Raw genomic sequence first — 17,997 nt, 5'->3', positions numbered from 1 at the left:
TTGTTATTTGTTCTCCCTCCGGGGGGGGGGCGCCCGAATGGATATTCGAGTCCTCGTCGCCATGTTGCCATGCACGTTACAGAGCGAATCGTTGGCCACTTTAAGCGATCCCATCAAATGATATGCAGCGCTTCAGGTACCATTCGATGGCTTCTAAGTAGCCGCTCCCACGCGAGCGAGCCTCCCTGCCACAGTCATTAGCGGTTATCCTGTGCCTGGGGCGGTGACGATGCTGTGACGAAAGCCCCGCGCACCCCGTTCGTGTAACTTTTAATTCTCCACCCTCGACGAACCTGTCAGAATTTGCAGCAGCAACCGAAATGGATGGGCGCAAAAAATTAACATTAATCTTGTATGTTTCGTTTCTCGTTCTTCTTCGCAGCCCGCGGGCGCAAGGATACCACCGGTCGGTACCCGGTAAACAGTATTCCGGTTTTCCGGGGCCGCACAGCGTGTGATCCTTTCGAACCGACCACCACCGCGCGCTAGGAGGCTTCCTGAATGCAGCAGCACCCGACGCTGGCGAATGGCAGCCGGGGCTAACCGTACGTCACCGCGGCAAGATCTCATGCATATAGATAATTTTAAATTTGTTACTAAGTTGAGTGTGTCGTTCCGCGCGATGGAAAATTGTCTGAAGCCGTCGCCCTACCGGCTCACTGGATCGCTGGAAGCGCCCGCCGTCTGATGTCCTCCTCCTGATGTCCATGCGATGCGTGAAAGTGCCACGGAAGGGTTTTCGCGAAAACAGCTCGACACGAGCACCACCAGCAGCGTCGGTCGGTCGCTTGTTTGGCGCTGAACGCGAAGAAAAATATTTAAATTAAAGAATAAAAACCAGAACCGGTAAGACCGAGACCGAGACACCGAGAGCGAGAGAGAGAGAGAGAAGATCGGCAATATGACGGTGAAACTGTTCCGACGGGGCTCGGCCCGGTGCATCGGGTTGCTGTCGGCGTTCGTCACGATACTGCTCTGTCTGTACTACATTTCGATGGGCCAACCGTCACCGACCGGCTCCGGCGGGACATCGCCGGCGCGCATGGGGCTGCACAGTAAGGACGCACTGGCCGCGGCCGCCGCCATGGCGCACCACAAACGGTAAGTCCCGGGGATGTTAGGGGACCATGGGCAGACATTTTACGATACCATATGAAGACGATAGATAGATTCCCGTTCCCTTTCGTTCGGTTCAACGACGATGATGGACGCCGCGCCGTAGCCGTTCTGCTCGGGCAGCATAAAACACACCCGACCCGACCCACGTGGGTTCAGCGAACGACCACGGGGCCCACCCGGGAGGTCCTGGTTGAGCACCCCAAAATCGATCCAACGGTCGCGCTGGTGTGGGTCACAGTTTTATGCTTTATTGGTCCGCACTCCTCGCTCGGAGATGATGGCAATGTTTAGTGCTCTCTAAATATAAATTTTGACCACTTGGTTGGCGGTTCGCGGATCCGTGGCTGGTCAATGGATGGGACGGGTGCGTAAATCGCTTTCTGGATTGCTTTTCTTCGACCTCTCGAAGCTTACCAAACTCAGCTGCGGAATGCAATTATTTTATATGGCCAACCGATAGCCCACTTGCTAGCGGGGCGCAGTGTTGTCAACGGATGATCTAATCGAGGATTCGATTACCGTGGCCACCCTAACTTTTCGAAGCCGGCCGGCGAAAGCTGCTACGCACCATAACGGGGCCGAATCCTGCTATAAGCTTAGGTTGTGTTGCGTGGGCATCGTCGTAATAAATGATACCATTCTGTTGACTTCTTTTTAATCGCAATAAAAGCACAATCAATGCGAAATGTTTGATTGCAGCTGGAAAAATGTCCACCTTAAGCACCAGAGGCATCACTCGAACGGCGGCAACGAACTAATTAGCCACGATTCGCAATATTCTACGCCATTCGTGGCCGCGGCTCGTTTAAAGCACTTTTTTCTTTACAAATCATCGCTCCCAGCCAAATGTTACTTCTCGCTGGGCAAAGTTTGACCATAATTCTTGCGCGTTTCTTTCGCGCCTCACGCGCCTGGTGCCATTCGCTGGCGCGTGAGGCGTCGTAGAAACACTAACCCACATTAGGGAGTTGCCGCCGCCGCCGGTGTTGTTGTTCTACGGTGCCGGTTGCTGGTCTGTCCTTTTCTCGCCTTCTTACCCCATTATGCGGGCGCGCTCCTGTGTCATATTTGTAGGCCGCTCACCGGTGCTCAGCGCCACCGTACACAACTTCATCCGCACATAATTCAGCCTGGCATCGACCGGAAGCGTTTGTAATGGTAGTTAGTCTTTGCATGCGATTCACGACGGAAGGAAACGATGCCATACCACCATACATTATTCTGCGTGTCACTTCCGTACCGAACCTGGTGGGCTGGTAGCCCGGTTTTCCGTCTGGCCGGCTTTCGCTGAAGCCTTTATCTAAAGGCCATAAAAAATCACATAAAGCTAGATATAAGTGAGCATAAATATTCCTTCTCCTGCACACGCTCTCCCAGCGCTTTTAGCCTGCAGCGAGGCCGTGGCCATCGAAGGGTTGGGTACTTACATCACGCAAAAGTGTCTCCACCCGATGGGGCTCCGATGCTTCAAATCGCTTTTTTATGATATGTTACGTACATGGCGGCCCCCCAAAGCAGATACGTGTACGCCTTTTTTGTAGCACATTCTACGTAGTTTGTGAAGGTCTCAGAATTTGTTTAAAAGTTTGCTAGTTTTTATCGTTCCGGTAGCCCCTTAATCAGTGGCGACAGAAGCGACTCGAAGAACCGTAACCACTTCAAAGGCGTAAACATAATGCTTGCTGCAGTGGAAACTTAATATTTACCCTTTGTTGCTGTCGTTCTGCGGTATGCGGTTCATAAAATTGAAGATGAAGAAATGAAGTGGCCAAATGAAGAGAGGGCTCTAGCGCTCAAGAAACGGCGCGACATAAACAGAACTATACTTCGAGTCAGCCCAGGCGAAGAAACAAAAACACCGTCACAAATAGTTTGACACATAAATGGGGCCGAGTGGCCGCCAGGGTTCGCTTCGGTTGGTGCCTTTCCATGATTGCCACAGTTTAGTTGCAAGGGAAGCGCAATCTGTGCTCCTTGCAGGAGACGCTTGAACTTCAGCAGCCCTTTCGGACTAGGTTCCCTGAAGAAAGGAAGTTTCCAAATAGTTTCGCTTTCTTGGACGTTCGTTAAGGACCCTTGCCGTTGTCGGCAAGGCTTTTGCTCCGTCGCAATGAAAATAGGCTCTAGCTTTTTGACCCAAAAACCGAAGAAAATCTACAATTGGTAGCTCACTGACTGGCAAGAGGGTACTCATGATGGAAAACGATTTAAAATATTAAAGCAACTAAGTTGCGACATGGCATTACGCTCATCCCTTTTCGGGTGATCATGCAACTGACATAATCAGCTTCGGTAACGCTTTTTAATTACTTTTCCGTTTGTCTCCCAATCGCTCCTTCCGTGGTTTGGAAGCTTCTGAATTTTCCTCATTTCACTCGCGGTGGGACCTTACTGTGTCGGCGCCAGGACAAACTAAAATGGGATGCGAGCACGAAGCCAACCAAACAGCAAGTAGTGGTGGTCCTGGTGTCCTTGGGTTTGGAAACTTTGCGACCGTCGATAAAGTGCTCGATCGAGCCACAGGTTCGAGCGGAATGGAAGCGAAAATTCGTTTTGCCTGAAAGCCACTTTCGAGACACTGCTGGCCGCCATCCTATTTTCTTTGATGTTCTGGTCGCAGGCCAAGCATAAAGGCTCACCCGTCCGTCCCGTCATACACCACTGCCTGTGATTAATGCCTTTACAGCTTCGCTATAAGCCATCGATCCCAGCATCGAATGTGTTCGCTCTGATTGGTGATCTGTGAGGCTTAACAGCATCGATGTGGCAGACGAAGACTTCTGGGGACAGTGGTTTGGCAAAGTGGCCAACGTTACCCTGCTGATTCACGGTAATCCTGTTGCGAGTAGTGGCTCAACTTGGTATGCAGTCATACGAGTTTACCGCAACTCCTTCGAGCCCCTTCACATTTTGTATTCGTGTCATTTTGCCATGCGCTAACTTTCAATCTAAACTAATTGCGTATCAGCATCCTCTTTTTGTGTGGTAAAGTCCTTAGAATATTCAAAAAGTTGCATTCGAACTGACCTACATTCGAAAAATCCTGGAACGAAAAGTGTCGATTCCAATGTCCCATTCCATGTATTTCAAAATGAGTCTCCCACTCAGTCAGTGGCCCAATGCTCCGTGGTTTTGTGGACTCGATAGAAAATAAAATAAACCCTAATTCGAACCCCATCAGCAACCACCATTTACGGGCGTTGATTACATTTTCAAGAGAGAAACTTTGGAATGTGTCATTCAATTTTCGGAATAAGATGGCCTTTAAATCCATGAACCCGTAAGTCGGAGTTAATGCAATGGAACTTCTTTGAAAAATCCTTCAGCTTTACACCACTCGATCAAATCCCCCAGCTACAGATTTCCCCCCGGGGGAAAACAGATTGCCTTGGCGCATACACAATGGAACCGAAGGGGGTGGATCGGATTGAAATCTATGTGTTTGCCGGGATGGGAACGATGCGGATACGGAACGGAAATCTGCAACCGCTTGAAATTGAAAAAGGATATGAATGAAAAAACAAACTACGCAAGTCCCTGTATTCTTGGTCAGGCCCCCGGGTAACTGGGCCCCTCGTGACAGTGGCACACATTTCCCGGCCACCGGATCTCCTGTTATGCAGCGGCGAACAAATGCGATGACATGGGTCGAAACCGCAGCGCACGGTGCCGGCAAATTGCGTTAAGCCTTTTGGGGCCAGGTTCCGCTTAAAAGCGGTCCTCGAATGCTCGGACGCTTTCGGGGCAGAAGCCATTTGTAAAGCGAAAGCCTGCGCTCTTGTACTAAAAGTGTCGTACCGCGTTAACCTGCCGCCCCCCGAAGGACCCCGATTGACGGACGGCAAGGATAACGTTCGATGCGACGACATTTAGCATTTAGCTCGGTTGCCCAATATTGGCCCATCGATTCACGACCTCGGTCTACGGCGGCCGAAATATCGCACCCAGAACATTGTATGCATCGACATCAGCGACATCAGCATCGTCTAAATCCAGCATCCCGATAGCCGATGATAACCGTGACTGGCGTCATCGGCATCTCTTAGTGCTATCGACAAAACACATCTGCGACTCCACTCTGTCAATGACGACGCACACACAGCGCGGATACAATTGAGACGCACGGCGCTCCCTAGAGGTTCCCCAGAAAGGACACTCGGCCGTCGAGGCTCATGCTAGGCCACGTGCTAGAAAAAGTGTCACCCGGTGCGACGAACTCAAATTAGTCGTCGCTGGCGCATTGGCACACTGCAACGCATGGATCACCGAGGTCCGGTCGGCCACAGGATATTCCGGTGGCGCACCTTCGAACCGGGCAGATAGCGTGGATATGGACAGCAAGGCAAACAGGCATCATCATCGGGAAGGGTATTCATTTTTTTCCAATTGGAGCTTTTCGAGACACCTTCTGCCCGATCCTTCTAGAGGGAACCAATTTGATTAGGGACGCCAGCGAACCTTGCCCGGACGGGCCCCCGTACACGGTGACACAAAACGCGCGCTTGCTGGCTGACGGCTGCTGGATATCATTGGAAAATTTGATTAGTGATTTTCCGCTGGGCAAGCGAGACCACTCGGGTCGCCTATTTCTTTCCGATTACGGCCGGCGGCCGGTGCTCTCGGTTGGCCCTCACTAATACCTAATGCATCCTCTGCTAATGACATCAACCATGCCGGGCTGCGGCCACCACTTTGAATCCAATCGCAATGAGGTCACGCCAGGCCAGGTCCTCAAATGAATACCAATGCTAGACCCATGTTAGATGAGGTTCAATCAGAGAAAAGAATGAGTATAACAAGTTGGTGAAAATCAGGTTCCGAGCTCCTCTCGAGCGACATTCTTCCACACAATGTCTCCAGCGCGAACACGTCTGACGCATTTGGTGTGAAAAATTGAATACGGTTCGCGTTAAATCGCTTGTTGCCAAAGAACTAGACACGATAACAGGTCCTCCGGCGACGGTTATTCGCGAGATGAAAATATTCCCACCAGGGTGGGGCGCGCTTCCTGGGGCCAAGTCCCACCGGGACACGCCGGAGCGTAATCTTCCCTCCGAGATTTAACCATTAAGCGGAAACGCACCCTGCCACGGCCCGGGCCACGATTCACAGTTTTATTGCCGTCGCGCGTCACTGTCACGATTTGTCACAAGAGCCCGTGGCCACGGCGATACGGTGGCGAAAATGTCGCCCTCGATTGACAGTGATGGCCATAAAGAAGGTTCCCATTCAGGTCCCCAGTCACCACACGGTCCATCGCCCGGTCGCTTTGTCAGCGGCGGGCTGCAAAATTTGGGAATCATACACAAACGTCAGTCAGTGCCACCTTCTTCCGGTTGGCTTCGCGCAGTAACGTCGGTGGAGCCGCCTGGTGGTTTTGACGCAGTCATGGTGGTGAAAAGCTTTCCCCTTGGCAGGATGCACGCAGGCAACGCGTAACTCAGTACCCGCAGAACCGTAGTAAAAAGGATAAAGGCAGAACTAGCTCTGTGGCTTCGCGGCATCCCGTGTACACTTTTATTTGTCCCACAAGACATTGAACATTCACAATTTTCCAATTTTCGTTCAGTCGGAAAAATCATTCGACAATAAATATCCGGAACCGGAGACGATCGGCGGTTTGGCAGAGAGCCCCCCGTGCTTTCACCGTGGGCCCATTCGTCATGTGGCGCGAGGACCATTAAGTGTTCGTTTTGGCACTATTGGTTGACTTTATACACCGTTGCCGGTATTTTGCAACAACTTCCGTTTCATCTCCTTTTTGGTGAAGGTTAAAAAAGGGGCTTGTAGGGCGAGTAAATTGTCCCCCCCCCCCCCCAAACCAGAATCGGCCAAAAGTGTAAGTAACCGCACAGAAGACTGAAACTCGCAACAAAACTCAAATGAAATGTACAAAAAAGTAATATCAAATAAACGCCACTCGATACGTGCACAATACGTTCACCGTTCGGTGTTCGGTGCCGAATTGGTGATAAACTTTTGCCACCCTGCGAACCGATGAAGCAAATCTCGGGAAAACAGGCAACAGTGGAACAAAAAGTTATGGCCACGGAACGGCGTTGAAACACACGGCCCCGCCAGGGCGTCGATGGTTCCGGGAAACCCACCGATGCCGATGCCGTTCGCCACGCGATGGAAGGAAAAACTACAGCCAACTACGAACGAACCGAGCCGCGATGTGAAGCATCCATATATTTTCGCATCATTAAACGTTCATAATAAAATTTCGAATAAAGAAAACCGCCAGCCAGAGTACAATGGAGCGGATGAAATGGAAACACAGTGCCAGAGAGCTGAGCTTGGGACTGGTGCTGGTGATACGTCTTTTTTCGATCCATTTTCGCCGTCGGACAAATGACAGATTTTGTGTGTATGGGTAAGGATGTGGTGTGGCCTGGGGCCAGTCATACTGGACTATCGGAAGCTGTTATTTTGGTCAATTGAAGGGACCCGCATAGTCCGCGCGTGTCCGGTTTGTAACGGCCAATTGGCCGCATCGGCGTACAAGCCATAGCAAATCATGCTCAAACTGCCAATTTAAACGTCTACGGTGGGAAATGACCACGATTTTGTTTATTTATTCACGTAAAGTCAACGGGCCAGTCGACACCGAATACTAAACAGAAGAAAATGCAGACCCTAGAGTGTAAGAATCGTAATAAACAAAAGCGTTCGTCACAAGGAAAAGAAATAAGTCTTCAGAACACACGGAGTGTGATTATAATTTCTGGCGATATCACTTAGTGGGTCGAGATTAGAGGAAAATTGGCGAACATAAGCATTCTCCTCTGACGTAAGACGTCTTGCAAGGTATTACAATGATGGAACAAATCTGTCTTCAAGATGGCTTTGATGGTGCTGCACCACACAACCGTGTCCAAGAATTGGACGGACGGATCAGAGACACATGATATCAGTGAACTCCTTAGACATACGTAAGGCAAACCCCATCATTCTAAGTGCTCTATCCAACTATCTCCTCATAATGATTCTAAGCTATAGGCTTAGAATCTAACATAATCACGGACATCACAAATCCTAGAGATAATGAGAACTTTGTGCTATACAAGAAGCGCACTGGACAGTTCCTACGCGACAAGGATATCACATTACTTTGAGTAACATTAACGTACATCGTTCAAACATAACTAAAAGGACCTGATGATTCCTACAGTCAGATGAGTTTTCAACGGACCACAATTTCATTTTCATCATTTTTGGTATAAATAGCATTACTACCAAAACCGGACCTGTAACTCACTTTCCCTTATGCTCTCGCAGTAACAGTCTGCACGTGTCACAACTAATCACAACATTACCGGTAGTGGGTAACGTTCAATTTCACACACTGTCAAAGTGGAAAAATTGGACTCAAAACAAGCAAAAACCCGGTGGCGGATGGCATACGTATACGTAGGGCAGGGACAGCAAACGGGACGTCCCACCATGATTGGTGGGCAAAAAAGGCGGTTCGGTTGGGCAAAGGAAAGTTTATGAAATTTTATGGAATGTCATCAAAAATTACTGGCCAAAGGGGAAAAAGAAATCCTTTTTCCTCGCTTTCCTTTTTTTCTGCCTGCGCTAGCTGAGGTACGCTGCTCCGTGCAGCGCAAAGTTTATTCCGGTTTCCGGCTCGCTTCGGCCGCACCTCTGGTCCCCTGCTGGCGGAAGCCCGAGGTTTTGATAGTGCCGCATCATAACGAGATGAAACAGGCGAACTGGCGAAGAGAATTGGTCCGAAAGTTATGACACTTCGGGGCGGGTCGGAGTCGGGTTCGGACAGTGCAAGGGTCGGCACATAAAACTAGACCCAAACGAGCATCGCCATTCTGGAACGGCACAGGGGTCCATTAAAACAAGTTCGAAGCATAACATCTATTGTGCTCTGCAGGCCGAACTTCCGAGCGCTGTGTGATTGATAAACTTGAGTTTCGATAAGTGTGTCAAGGGTTTGGTTGGGATTGTCTTTAAGTTGTCAATTTTCCGTAACTTCCATGAACTCACCCTGGAACGGAGTAGTGCTGTAAATGATGCTGTAAGCCGTACACAGCACGGGGATCCAATCAAAGTGACGGCAAAGGAGTCGCTCTCGGTTCTCTGGACGGTGGTCCCGGTAGTAAGCTCCCCAAGGCTAGCTGGCCAACAGGAACCAAGGTCCGATCGGCACTGCACTTTTGTGACAGAACAGAGCAATCAAACGGACCCTCACTGAATTTGTCATTGTGGCATCGGAGAGAGCACCGACGAAGGGCAGACAGCTTCCAACAGGCGGGAGTGGCCATCGTCCTCGGTCCATGCATATGCAAACGCCGATCGACAAACGCACCCAGACAATGAATAGTTTTCGACAATGAATACCGCCAGCCCGTCCAGCTCGTTTGCTCGTTTCCGGATGTGCCAATAATATGCAAATCATTGAAGTTGTGCCCCGCCCCGCACAGATTCGCAGACTTCCTTCTTCGAGTGGCTCGACCACAACCCGTCACCGGCGACGGATTTACATCGTAGAACCGCACCGGAATGAATTTGAATATTTGCTTCCGACTACCGGCCGTGTTCGAAAAACAGACCAGACTTTACATAAACCGGCTGAACCTCCGGCCGGTCACTGGGCCCGGTTCGGAGCTCCCTGGCTAGCCAAACTGACCGTGACAAGTAATGAAACAACAACGCACCACTTCATCGACGATGACCGTGACGCTGTGACCAGTCACTCCGGTTCTCAAAGCAGCATAACACTCTATACTCTCTCTCTCTCTCTCTGCAGGTCCAACGGCCAGGATGCGCAGCATACGGGCGGGCATGCAAATCACTCGTGGCACAGCTGGCTGCGGAACAGCTTGAGCTCGATTGGGGGCCGCGGCAAGGATCAGCGCCATCGCGTCAGTGATCGAGAAGGTGATAACGGACGAGACGAGGACGGCGAGACGGGCGGGGACAGTGGTGACAGTGGTGGCCCGCTGCCACGATTCGGCAGCCGCTGGGATGAGTGCAACGTGCTGGAGGAAGCCCCAACCGACATCAACACCGTTGATGAGTATGGAAAATTTGATTTCCAGGTAAGCCATCACCGAAACCGTTACACCGTTTCGTGTCAGCTACTCCGGGAGCCAATTTACTTCCTGGCGGGGGGAGCTATTCCTCCAGCCCGGCGCACACCGCAACGAGGTTACGAGCCTAGGTGACAAGGCGCCTCCGGCGAACAGAGGATGAAGTGATGAAAATTGTCCTTTAATCACTTCGATTTCTTATTAGCCAGCTCATCGCTTCCGGTGGGCCGCCCTAGAACCGCCTAGTGGCTTTCTGAACTTTGCTCCACTTTGCTGAACCGATCGCTGGGGCGAGCAAATCGCAATTTCGATTCACACCTCCACAACCGGAACGCCGAACGGTTCGCTACGCCATTGCGGCCAAATTCAATATGCAAATCAGGCGATAAGAGTGGGGTTGAAAATATTCATGTATGCGCATAAAATATAGCTACATTCCGAGAAGGAGGGCCTGTCCTGGGCTTCGGTTGTTGCGGGCTTGTATGAAGGTCCTCAAAACACAATGATGATACAGCCGACCCGGAACCGTGGATTAGATGGGCTGGCGTGGCGTGGTGGTGCACACGCAAATTGTGTTAAAGTGTCACATTTTTATGTTGCCACCGTTGCTCGACGAAGCGAGTTGAACACGGCTGTCGTCGGTTGCGGCTTCCCGGGACCGAACGAACCCACGCTTGAGGCTGGCGACGAAGGTTGAAGGCAAAGTTTGTGGACCACAACATGCTTCCGATTAGGCAACGTAGCGTAAGATGAAATCGATGTCACTTGTAATCACTCGACGCATAGGATGAGATCGGGTAAAAATCGGGAAGATATGGCGATGAGATGCACGTACCCCGTCTTCTACGCTTTCCAAGCACAGTACTGATAAATACAAATTTCCGGAACGTTTTCCGTACAGTACAAATCATAAAGTAGATTACTTCCATCGAGTCCGTTTTGTCCAGTGTATTTGCTGCAGTGCTTGGCGCTTGTTCAGTGCGATGAGTTTATTAAAATGTACTCAAATGGGCCCATTTAGTTTGCGGTTAACCGACACAGATCTTGCCCCAGCATCTCTAGGATCCTTCATGTGCTTCGACCACAAACGATAAGGTCCTGTCGGGGACCCCCAATGGTCGAATGAGCAGACGAATCAAAAGCATCGACCGATGCTGACTACAAGAGACACACCGGACCGGACCGACTGCATGCGATTTTTTCGCTCGCTTCCGGTTATTGATACCGGCTCCGGTATCCTGTGGGACCATCCTGTGCTGTTTCCGAACCGGTGACGAGTCCACCAGGGATCCCGTTTGTTAAAACACACCGAACCACAATTGTTTGATACCGGTTCGATTGTGGCCTCCTGGCTGCCGCCTGTTCCGTTGCGGGATGCGAATAAAAATGCTACCCAAACGTCACGCATCTGGGGAAACCGAAAATGCGCTCCGGCGGTGAGCGAGTGTCAAGAGACTTGCCCACTTTGCAGCTTGTAACGGTTGTTGGTACACTGCCAGCAATTAACCGTCACGATACGTTTAATTGGTTTCGGCTACAAACTTTCGGCAAAAGAGCAGTTTTGTTAGCAGACACCGGATTAATGTTTGTCAAGTTACGGGGTTAGCAAATGGCAAATTTGGTTGATAATTGAGTCCCGACTAGTAGAAAATAGAAGCCCATTTCGATTAGGATGGTACATATTCAGCCCGTAATCTGATCGTGCCACGTGTCAATTGATTTATCGCCCGAACCATTTAAATTTGGTACTTACAGCGCTCGAAATTCATCCCGCCATCGGTACGGAAATATGTGATATCCTGGGGCGCTTGCTTTTATTACAACACCTCGCGCGCGTAAATTACCAATTTCGCCGGAACGTAATGTGTAATGCTGCAATTTATGAGCTCGTAATCAACATAAATCAGCGCGACCGTGTTACGGAACGTTTCCACCACTGGCTCAGTGACCGAGTGACTGACATCGACAGCGTTTAACTGTCAAGCCGTGTTCCGTGGGGTAATTGCTCTTTTAAATATCTGGCCACCCGAGAGCATTAGCGTGTGGCGGCCGCACAAGCTCCAGTATGTCAGCTGCTAGCCAGGGCCCGGCGGCTATCAGCGCTCCCCATCTGACGACGACGACGAGTGCATGAATGTTTTACGATCGTCAACATTAGTTTTGCTCTTAAAAGCTGGTGTTCCATTGATTGTTTCACGGTTCTGTCCCTTTGCTCTGCATTAGAAAAGCAGTTCGGAACAGAGGAACGGACGGCTAGCGATGGACGATGGTGTCCCCAATTGAGCGCAATTTCAAAAGTCGTTGGCCGAACTCGTAAAACGTACGAGTTGGTCAGCAATGTATGGAAGAAAGTCTCAATGTGCACCAAAGCCACAGTTTATTTAAAACAAAATCGTATAAATAAATCTAATAATCTATCGGTTGAATTTCTCCTGACAATGTTTGTTCTCTTTCAGCCCGAATGGATGAAAACGAAAGAGTACTGGGATAAGGACTTTGAATCTCGCTACGAAAAGCTACAGAAGGATCCCAAAAGGCCACCGCTTAAGGTAAATCAACGGTCAAATTGTAGATAATTTATGCATAGCGCCAGAGGTCCTGCGGCCGACAGTGCAAAGGGCAAACAATACAAACACTTCTATTCATATCTTCCGTGTGGGGTTCTACGTTTTTCTCCACTCCATGTCCGGCGTGTAGATTGTCGTCGTTCCGCATTCCCACAACGATCCTGGGTGGTTGAAAACTTTCGTCAACTATTTCCAGTCCGATTCGCGTCAAATTCTCAACCTCGCCGTCACCAAAATGCCCGAGTACGGCAACATGTCGTTCATTTGGAGCGAGATCAGCTTCCTGCAGCTCTGGTGGGACCAGGCACATCCGACCAAGCAACGGGTAAGTGAATTATGACGGTGGTTAGACTGCGTTTTTGTTCACTTCTCTGCCACTGCAACGGCGTGAAGTCCTGCTGGCGCTAAGCAACTTGACCCCGAAACCACAGCGCCACAGAACCGCGCACCACAAGTGCGGACTGCAGGTGACACCACCGGCTCGCCAGAGTCTCTGCGGCCAGCAAATCTCGATGGAATAGATCAACGGAGGTGGTTAATTTTATGATTTGCTTTCACCACGCCGACGCCAAACAAGGAGCAGAGCGCCATCAACGAACTAATAACGAACAGACAACTGACACAAACTTTTCTGAAGCGATGAACCTTTTTTTACTTACCTCGGAAGGGCCAATTAGAGAAGTACCGGTCGAGTAAATTTACGTTCAATAAAAATTTTATAGAGATCATGAATGATGCAAACTAGAAAAAACGATACGCCTTCAGAGATCCGATACGTCGTACTCTGGAGACAAGGGCTTAACATCCTTTTTTAGTACTTTTTTATTATCGGTTGTTAATTATGATAGTTATTTCCATTGGAACAGATACTGAAAAAACTGGTGCAATCTGGACGACTGGAGATCACGACCGGTGGCTGGGTTATGACGGACGAAGCGAACGCTCATCTATACGCAATGGTTGATCAGCTTATCGAAGGTATGTTTTTCGTAAAATTGATAGATTACAAAACATTAATCGAATTCCCATCCACCTTCACAGGACATCAATGGGTGAAATCGAACCTGAACGTTACACCCAAAACGGGCTGGAGTATTGACCCGTTCGGACATGGCAGTACCGTCCCGTACCTGCTGGCAGCATCCGGTTTTAAGGGAACGATCATTCAGCGTATCCACTACGCCTGGAAACAGTGGTTCGCGCGCCACCGGTACGGCGACTTCCTGTGGACACCGTACTGGAAAAGCTCCGCCGCAACGACGAACGATCACACGCTGCTCACGCACAACATGCCGTTCGACATTTACTCCATCAAGCACTCGTGCGGCCCGCATCCTTTCATCTGTCTAAACTTTGACTTCCGCAAAATACCCGGCGAGTACACGGAATATTCGATCAAGGCTCAGTTCATCACGCAGGAAAACATCGAAGCGAAAGCGGACCTGCTGATGGAGCAGTACTCGCGGACGGCTTCCCTGTTCCCGCACAACGTGGCCCTCATTCCGGTCGGTGACGATTTCCGGTACAACAAGGAAAAGGAGATGGAGCAGCAGTACACGAACTACAAGAAGCTGATCGACTACATTAACGAGCACCGGAAGAAGTACAATGCGGAGATCAGCTTCGGCACACCGGTCGATTACTTTAATGCGATTCGTGATCGCTACGAAAGGTTTCCCACGCTCAAGGGGGACTTTTTCGTGTACGCCGACATCTTCAACGAGGGCCGCCCCGCGTACTGGTCGGGGTACTTCACGACGCGACCCTACTACAAGATACTGAGCCGCGAGCTCGAGCACAACCTGCGCAGCTTGGAGATCCTGTTCACGATCGCATTCAACCGGGCACGGCAGGAAGGCAGTTCGAATGCGTTCAAAATCTACGAAAAAAATTACGAAAAAATGATACTGGCCCGGCGCAACCTGGGTCTGTTTCAGCATCACGATGCCATCACCGGCACGTCGAAGGCGAACGTGATGCGCGACTATGCGCTGCGGCTGTTCGAAAGTATTCAGGATACGGTGAAGCTGCAGGAGAAAACAATCGAGCTGCTGGTGCAGCGGAAACCCTTGGAGCACAGCTTTCTGATCGGTGAACTCGAGCGGGACAATTTTGGTAAGCTGCCCCGCAAAACGCCCATCATCGTGACGGAGGGACGCACGGCGGACTTTATCGTGTACAATGCGCTCGCCCAAGAGCGACTGGAGGTGGTGACGATCCGTACCCTAACGCCACGCGTCAAGATACTGGACGCGGGCGGAAAAACGGTCGACATCCAGATAAACCCGGTGTGGAACATAACGGAAACTTCGTACACGTCGCGCAAGATCGTCCCGTCGGACAAGGAGTACGAAGTTATGTTTGTGGCACGACTGGCAGCGCTCTCGCTAACGACGTTCACGGCGGCCTATGATGAAGACGGCTACCAGGGCAAGATGGCCACGCTGTACTGCAACGAGTGTCAGGACGAGAAAACCAAAGCGTTCGAGGTGCGCAACAAGCAACCGGGCGATATTCAGCTGGAGAACTACAAGATGCGGCTGCTGTTTGACGAGCAGAGCGGATTCCTGAAGTCGGTGACCAAGAAGAACATGGGCAAACAGATTCAGTGTGCGATCAAGTTCGCGGCGTACAAGAGTGCCCAGTTCCACTCTGGTGCGTACCTCTTCAAGACCGATCCCGAGCAGCGTAGCTCCGAAAAGGATGTGCTGGAGCAGTACGGGGATCTTACGATTCTGATCACATCCGGCCCGCTGGCCAGCGATGTGACCGCCATCTACGGACCCTTCCTGGCACACACGGTTCGCATCTACAACTCGAACAGCGTTCTGGACAGTGCGATCTACATTGAGAACGATATTGACTTCGAAGCACCACCAAAGAATCGGGAGACGGAACTGTTTATGCGCTTCATCACCGACATCGAGAACGGTGCCAGTGAAAATCCGGAGTTTTACTCCGATCTGAATGGCTTCCAGTATCAGAAGCGAGTGAAGGTGTCGGCGATCGGCGTGGAGGGCAACTACTTCCCGATCACGACCGGTGCTTTCATTCAGGACGACCGGATGCGGTTAACGCTACTGACGACCCACGCTCAGGGGGCGGCCAGCTTAGAGCCGGGACAGCTGGAAGTGATGCTCGATCGACGTACGCTGTACGACGACTACCGTGGTATGGGTGAAGGAGTGATCGATAGTCGACTAACGCGCCACCGGTTTTGGTTGGCCCTGGAGACGATCGATCCAGCACGGCCGGGCTCTGCGACCAGCGAGGGCGAGGGTGAGCAACGTAAGCCTGCGTCCACCGAGTACCAGCTGCCAAGCATCTTCGCCAACAGCCTCTCGAATGGTCTTAACTATCCCACGAACTTGTTCATCGTGGAGCGGTACGACGAAAGCAATCAAATCGAACTGCACCGTGCGGTGCAGCTGCTGCAGGTGCAGTTTCCTTGCGATCTGCATCTGCTCAACCTGCGCACGCTCACCGAAAGCAGCCTGCCGTTGTTCCCCTCCAACTCGGCCCTGCTGGTGCTGCAGCGGCAAGCGTACAACTGCCGGATAGGGGCCGAAGAGATGGTTGGCTACTTTTGCGGCAATGGAAGCGCTGCTAACCCAACGCATTCCATCGCCGAAGGTGACACAGGCGGAGGCCATACCGCGGACTCGAGCGACAACGAACTGGAGCGCTTGGCCGCGGTTCGGGACGATGGGCGACGACAGTTACAGATGTTCCATCGGTTACGGATCGAATCGATCGGGGCTACCTCGCTGACCGGGTTGCACCCGGGGGAGAGTGTCAGTTCCTTCACCGAAATCTATCTGGAACCGATGGAGCTGAAAACGTACAATCTTACGTTTGTCAAGTAGAGAGAGCATCTTCACTGGGTCGATGCACAGCACCGACACCACCGTTCGATACATTCCATGGCGGGGCTCGCCGAAGAGCGTCCGCCAGTAAACTGCTAACCCATCGAGCGATTGCAGAGAGATTGTACGATGCAAGAGCTGCAACCCGTTTGACGACGGTTCGCCGGCTCGAAAGTGAATCGAATTAGGCCTGCTTGCGGTCTAACGATGGCTGCTTAAAGCTCTCTAAGTACCCGTCACTTTCTACCTATTTCACTCTCTCTCTCTCTCTTCATCACAGTCCAACCCCTCGTTTTCCTTCCCCCAAATCTCTAGCTAATTTATAAAGTATGTGTTAAAGTTACTGATTATTTTAAAGGACCCCCCGTATGTGATTTAAAAGCTGGGGTCGATAACGAATCTAGTAGGATAATAGGGGATACACACTTGGGACACCCCGAAAGGGACATCACAAAAGACACGAAAGCCACACAACACCAACACAAACACACGTTCCGCCCACAGGACAAACATAGCATAAATTAAGCACCTACCTTCCTATAGTGCGTACAATAGGGTTACAACGGCGACTCTAGGATGGAACAGAAAACCAAAAACAGGTGGGGAGTAGGTTTGTTGGAAACGCGGCCCCGGGAAACGATAAGCTTTTCCCTCGCTCCGTTGCACACACACGTTAAGCGAGCCAAACTTGCAAAAAGCTCGCCAATGCACGTCGTAGATCTGTAATTAGAGAATCAAAAAATGTAATCCAACAGTGGACTATTAGAAATGCCTGTCGAACGACGTGTAGGAATCAGACCACAGGAGTTTGAATCAATTGATTAGAGTACGGATTGCAGAGTATCAGCGAGCGGAATAATGGCGGATGGCTGCCGAGGCCACGGGCACGGTATTAGGAATACAAAATACAAACAAATCTGAGACATGAAAAATGTAGGAAATGCGGTAACACAAACGATAGGAGCCGAATCGAACGAACTTATGCTAGGATACAAACAAAGCGCCAACAAGGTTACGACGTGATTCGTTTTGATTGCCCACAAAGTTTACGATGTTACTTGTTTAATGATTTGTGCGATTTGTTCTCTTCGCTAACCACCGGTCCGTACCATTTCTCGGTTGCAGATAACGAACAGAAAAACCGGAACAATGTTGAAGAAAATTACATCCAAATAGTTTCGTGGAATCAGCGCCACGTTTGGAGCATCTCAGTTCACATTGGCGATTCAGTCCCGTTGCTCCCAGTACCGAAAACATTGCAAAAATGTCTAAGTGATCTTCGATTAGTCCTTTTATTGGTTGTACAAAATTGTAGTATTATTGGTATAAGATAGTAAGGCATACAGTGAATATCTAGCTTTAACACTCGACTACGTCAGGTGAACAGCGTGGCCA

General features: G+C 50.5%; 1 protein-coding gene across 1 annotated transcript; it reads left to right on the top strand.

Annotated features, from left to right (window-relative positions):
* The first annotated feature begins 901 nt into the window (after positions 1 to 901).
* On the top strand, positions 902 to 16,622 carry LOC131209075 (alpha-mannosidase 2). Its single transcript, XM_058202054.1, has 6 exons — positions 902 to 1,101; positions 9,887 to 10,178; positions 12,626 to 12,718; positions 12,867 to 13,061; positions 13,603 to 13,714; positions 13,778 to 16,622. Exons 1-6 carry the CDS (start codon positions 902 to 904, stop codon positions 16,600 to 16,602), a joined length of 3,717 nt encoding a protein of 1,238 aa, XP_058058037.1. The 3' UTR covers positions 16,603 to 16,622.
* Positions 16,623 to 17,997: the final 1,375 nt, after the last annotated feature.

This window comes from Anopheles bellator, chromosome 2 (genome assembly GCF_943735745.2).
Source record: "Anopheles bellator chromosome 2, idAnoBellAS_SP24_06.2, whole genome shotgun sequence".
Taxonomy (NCBI): Eukaryota; Metazoa; Arthropoda; class Insecta; order Diptera; family Culicidae; genus Anopheles; species Anopheles bellator.
Note: the sequence above shows the minus strand (reverse complement) of the source record. Positions and strands in the feature narration are given on the sequence as shown.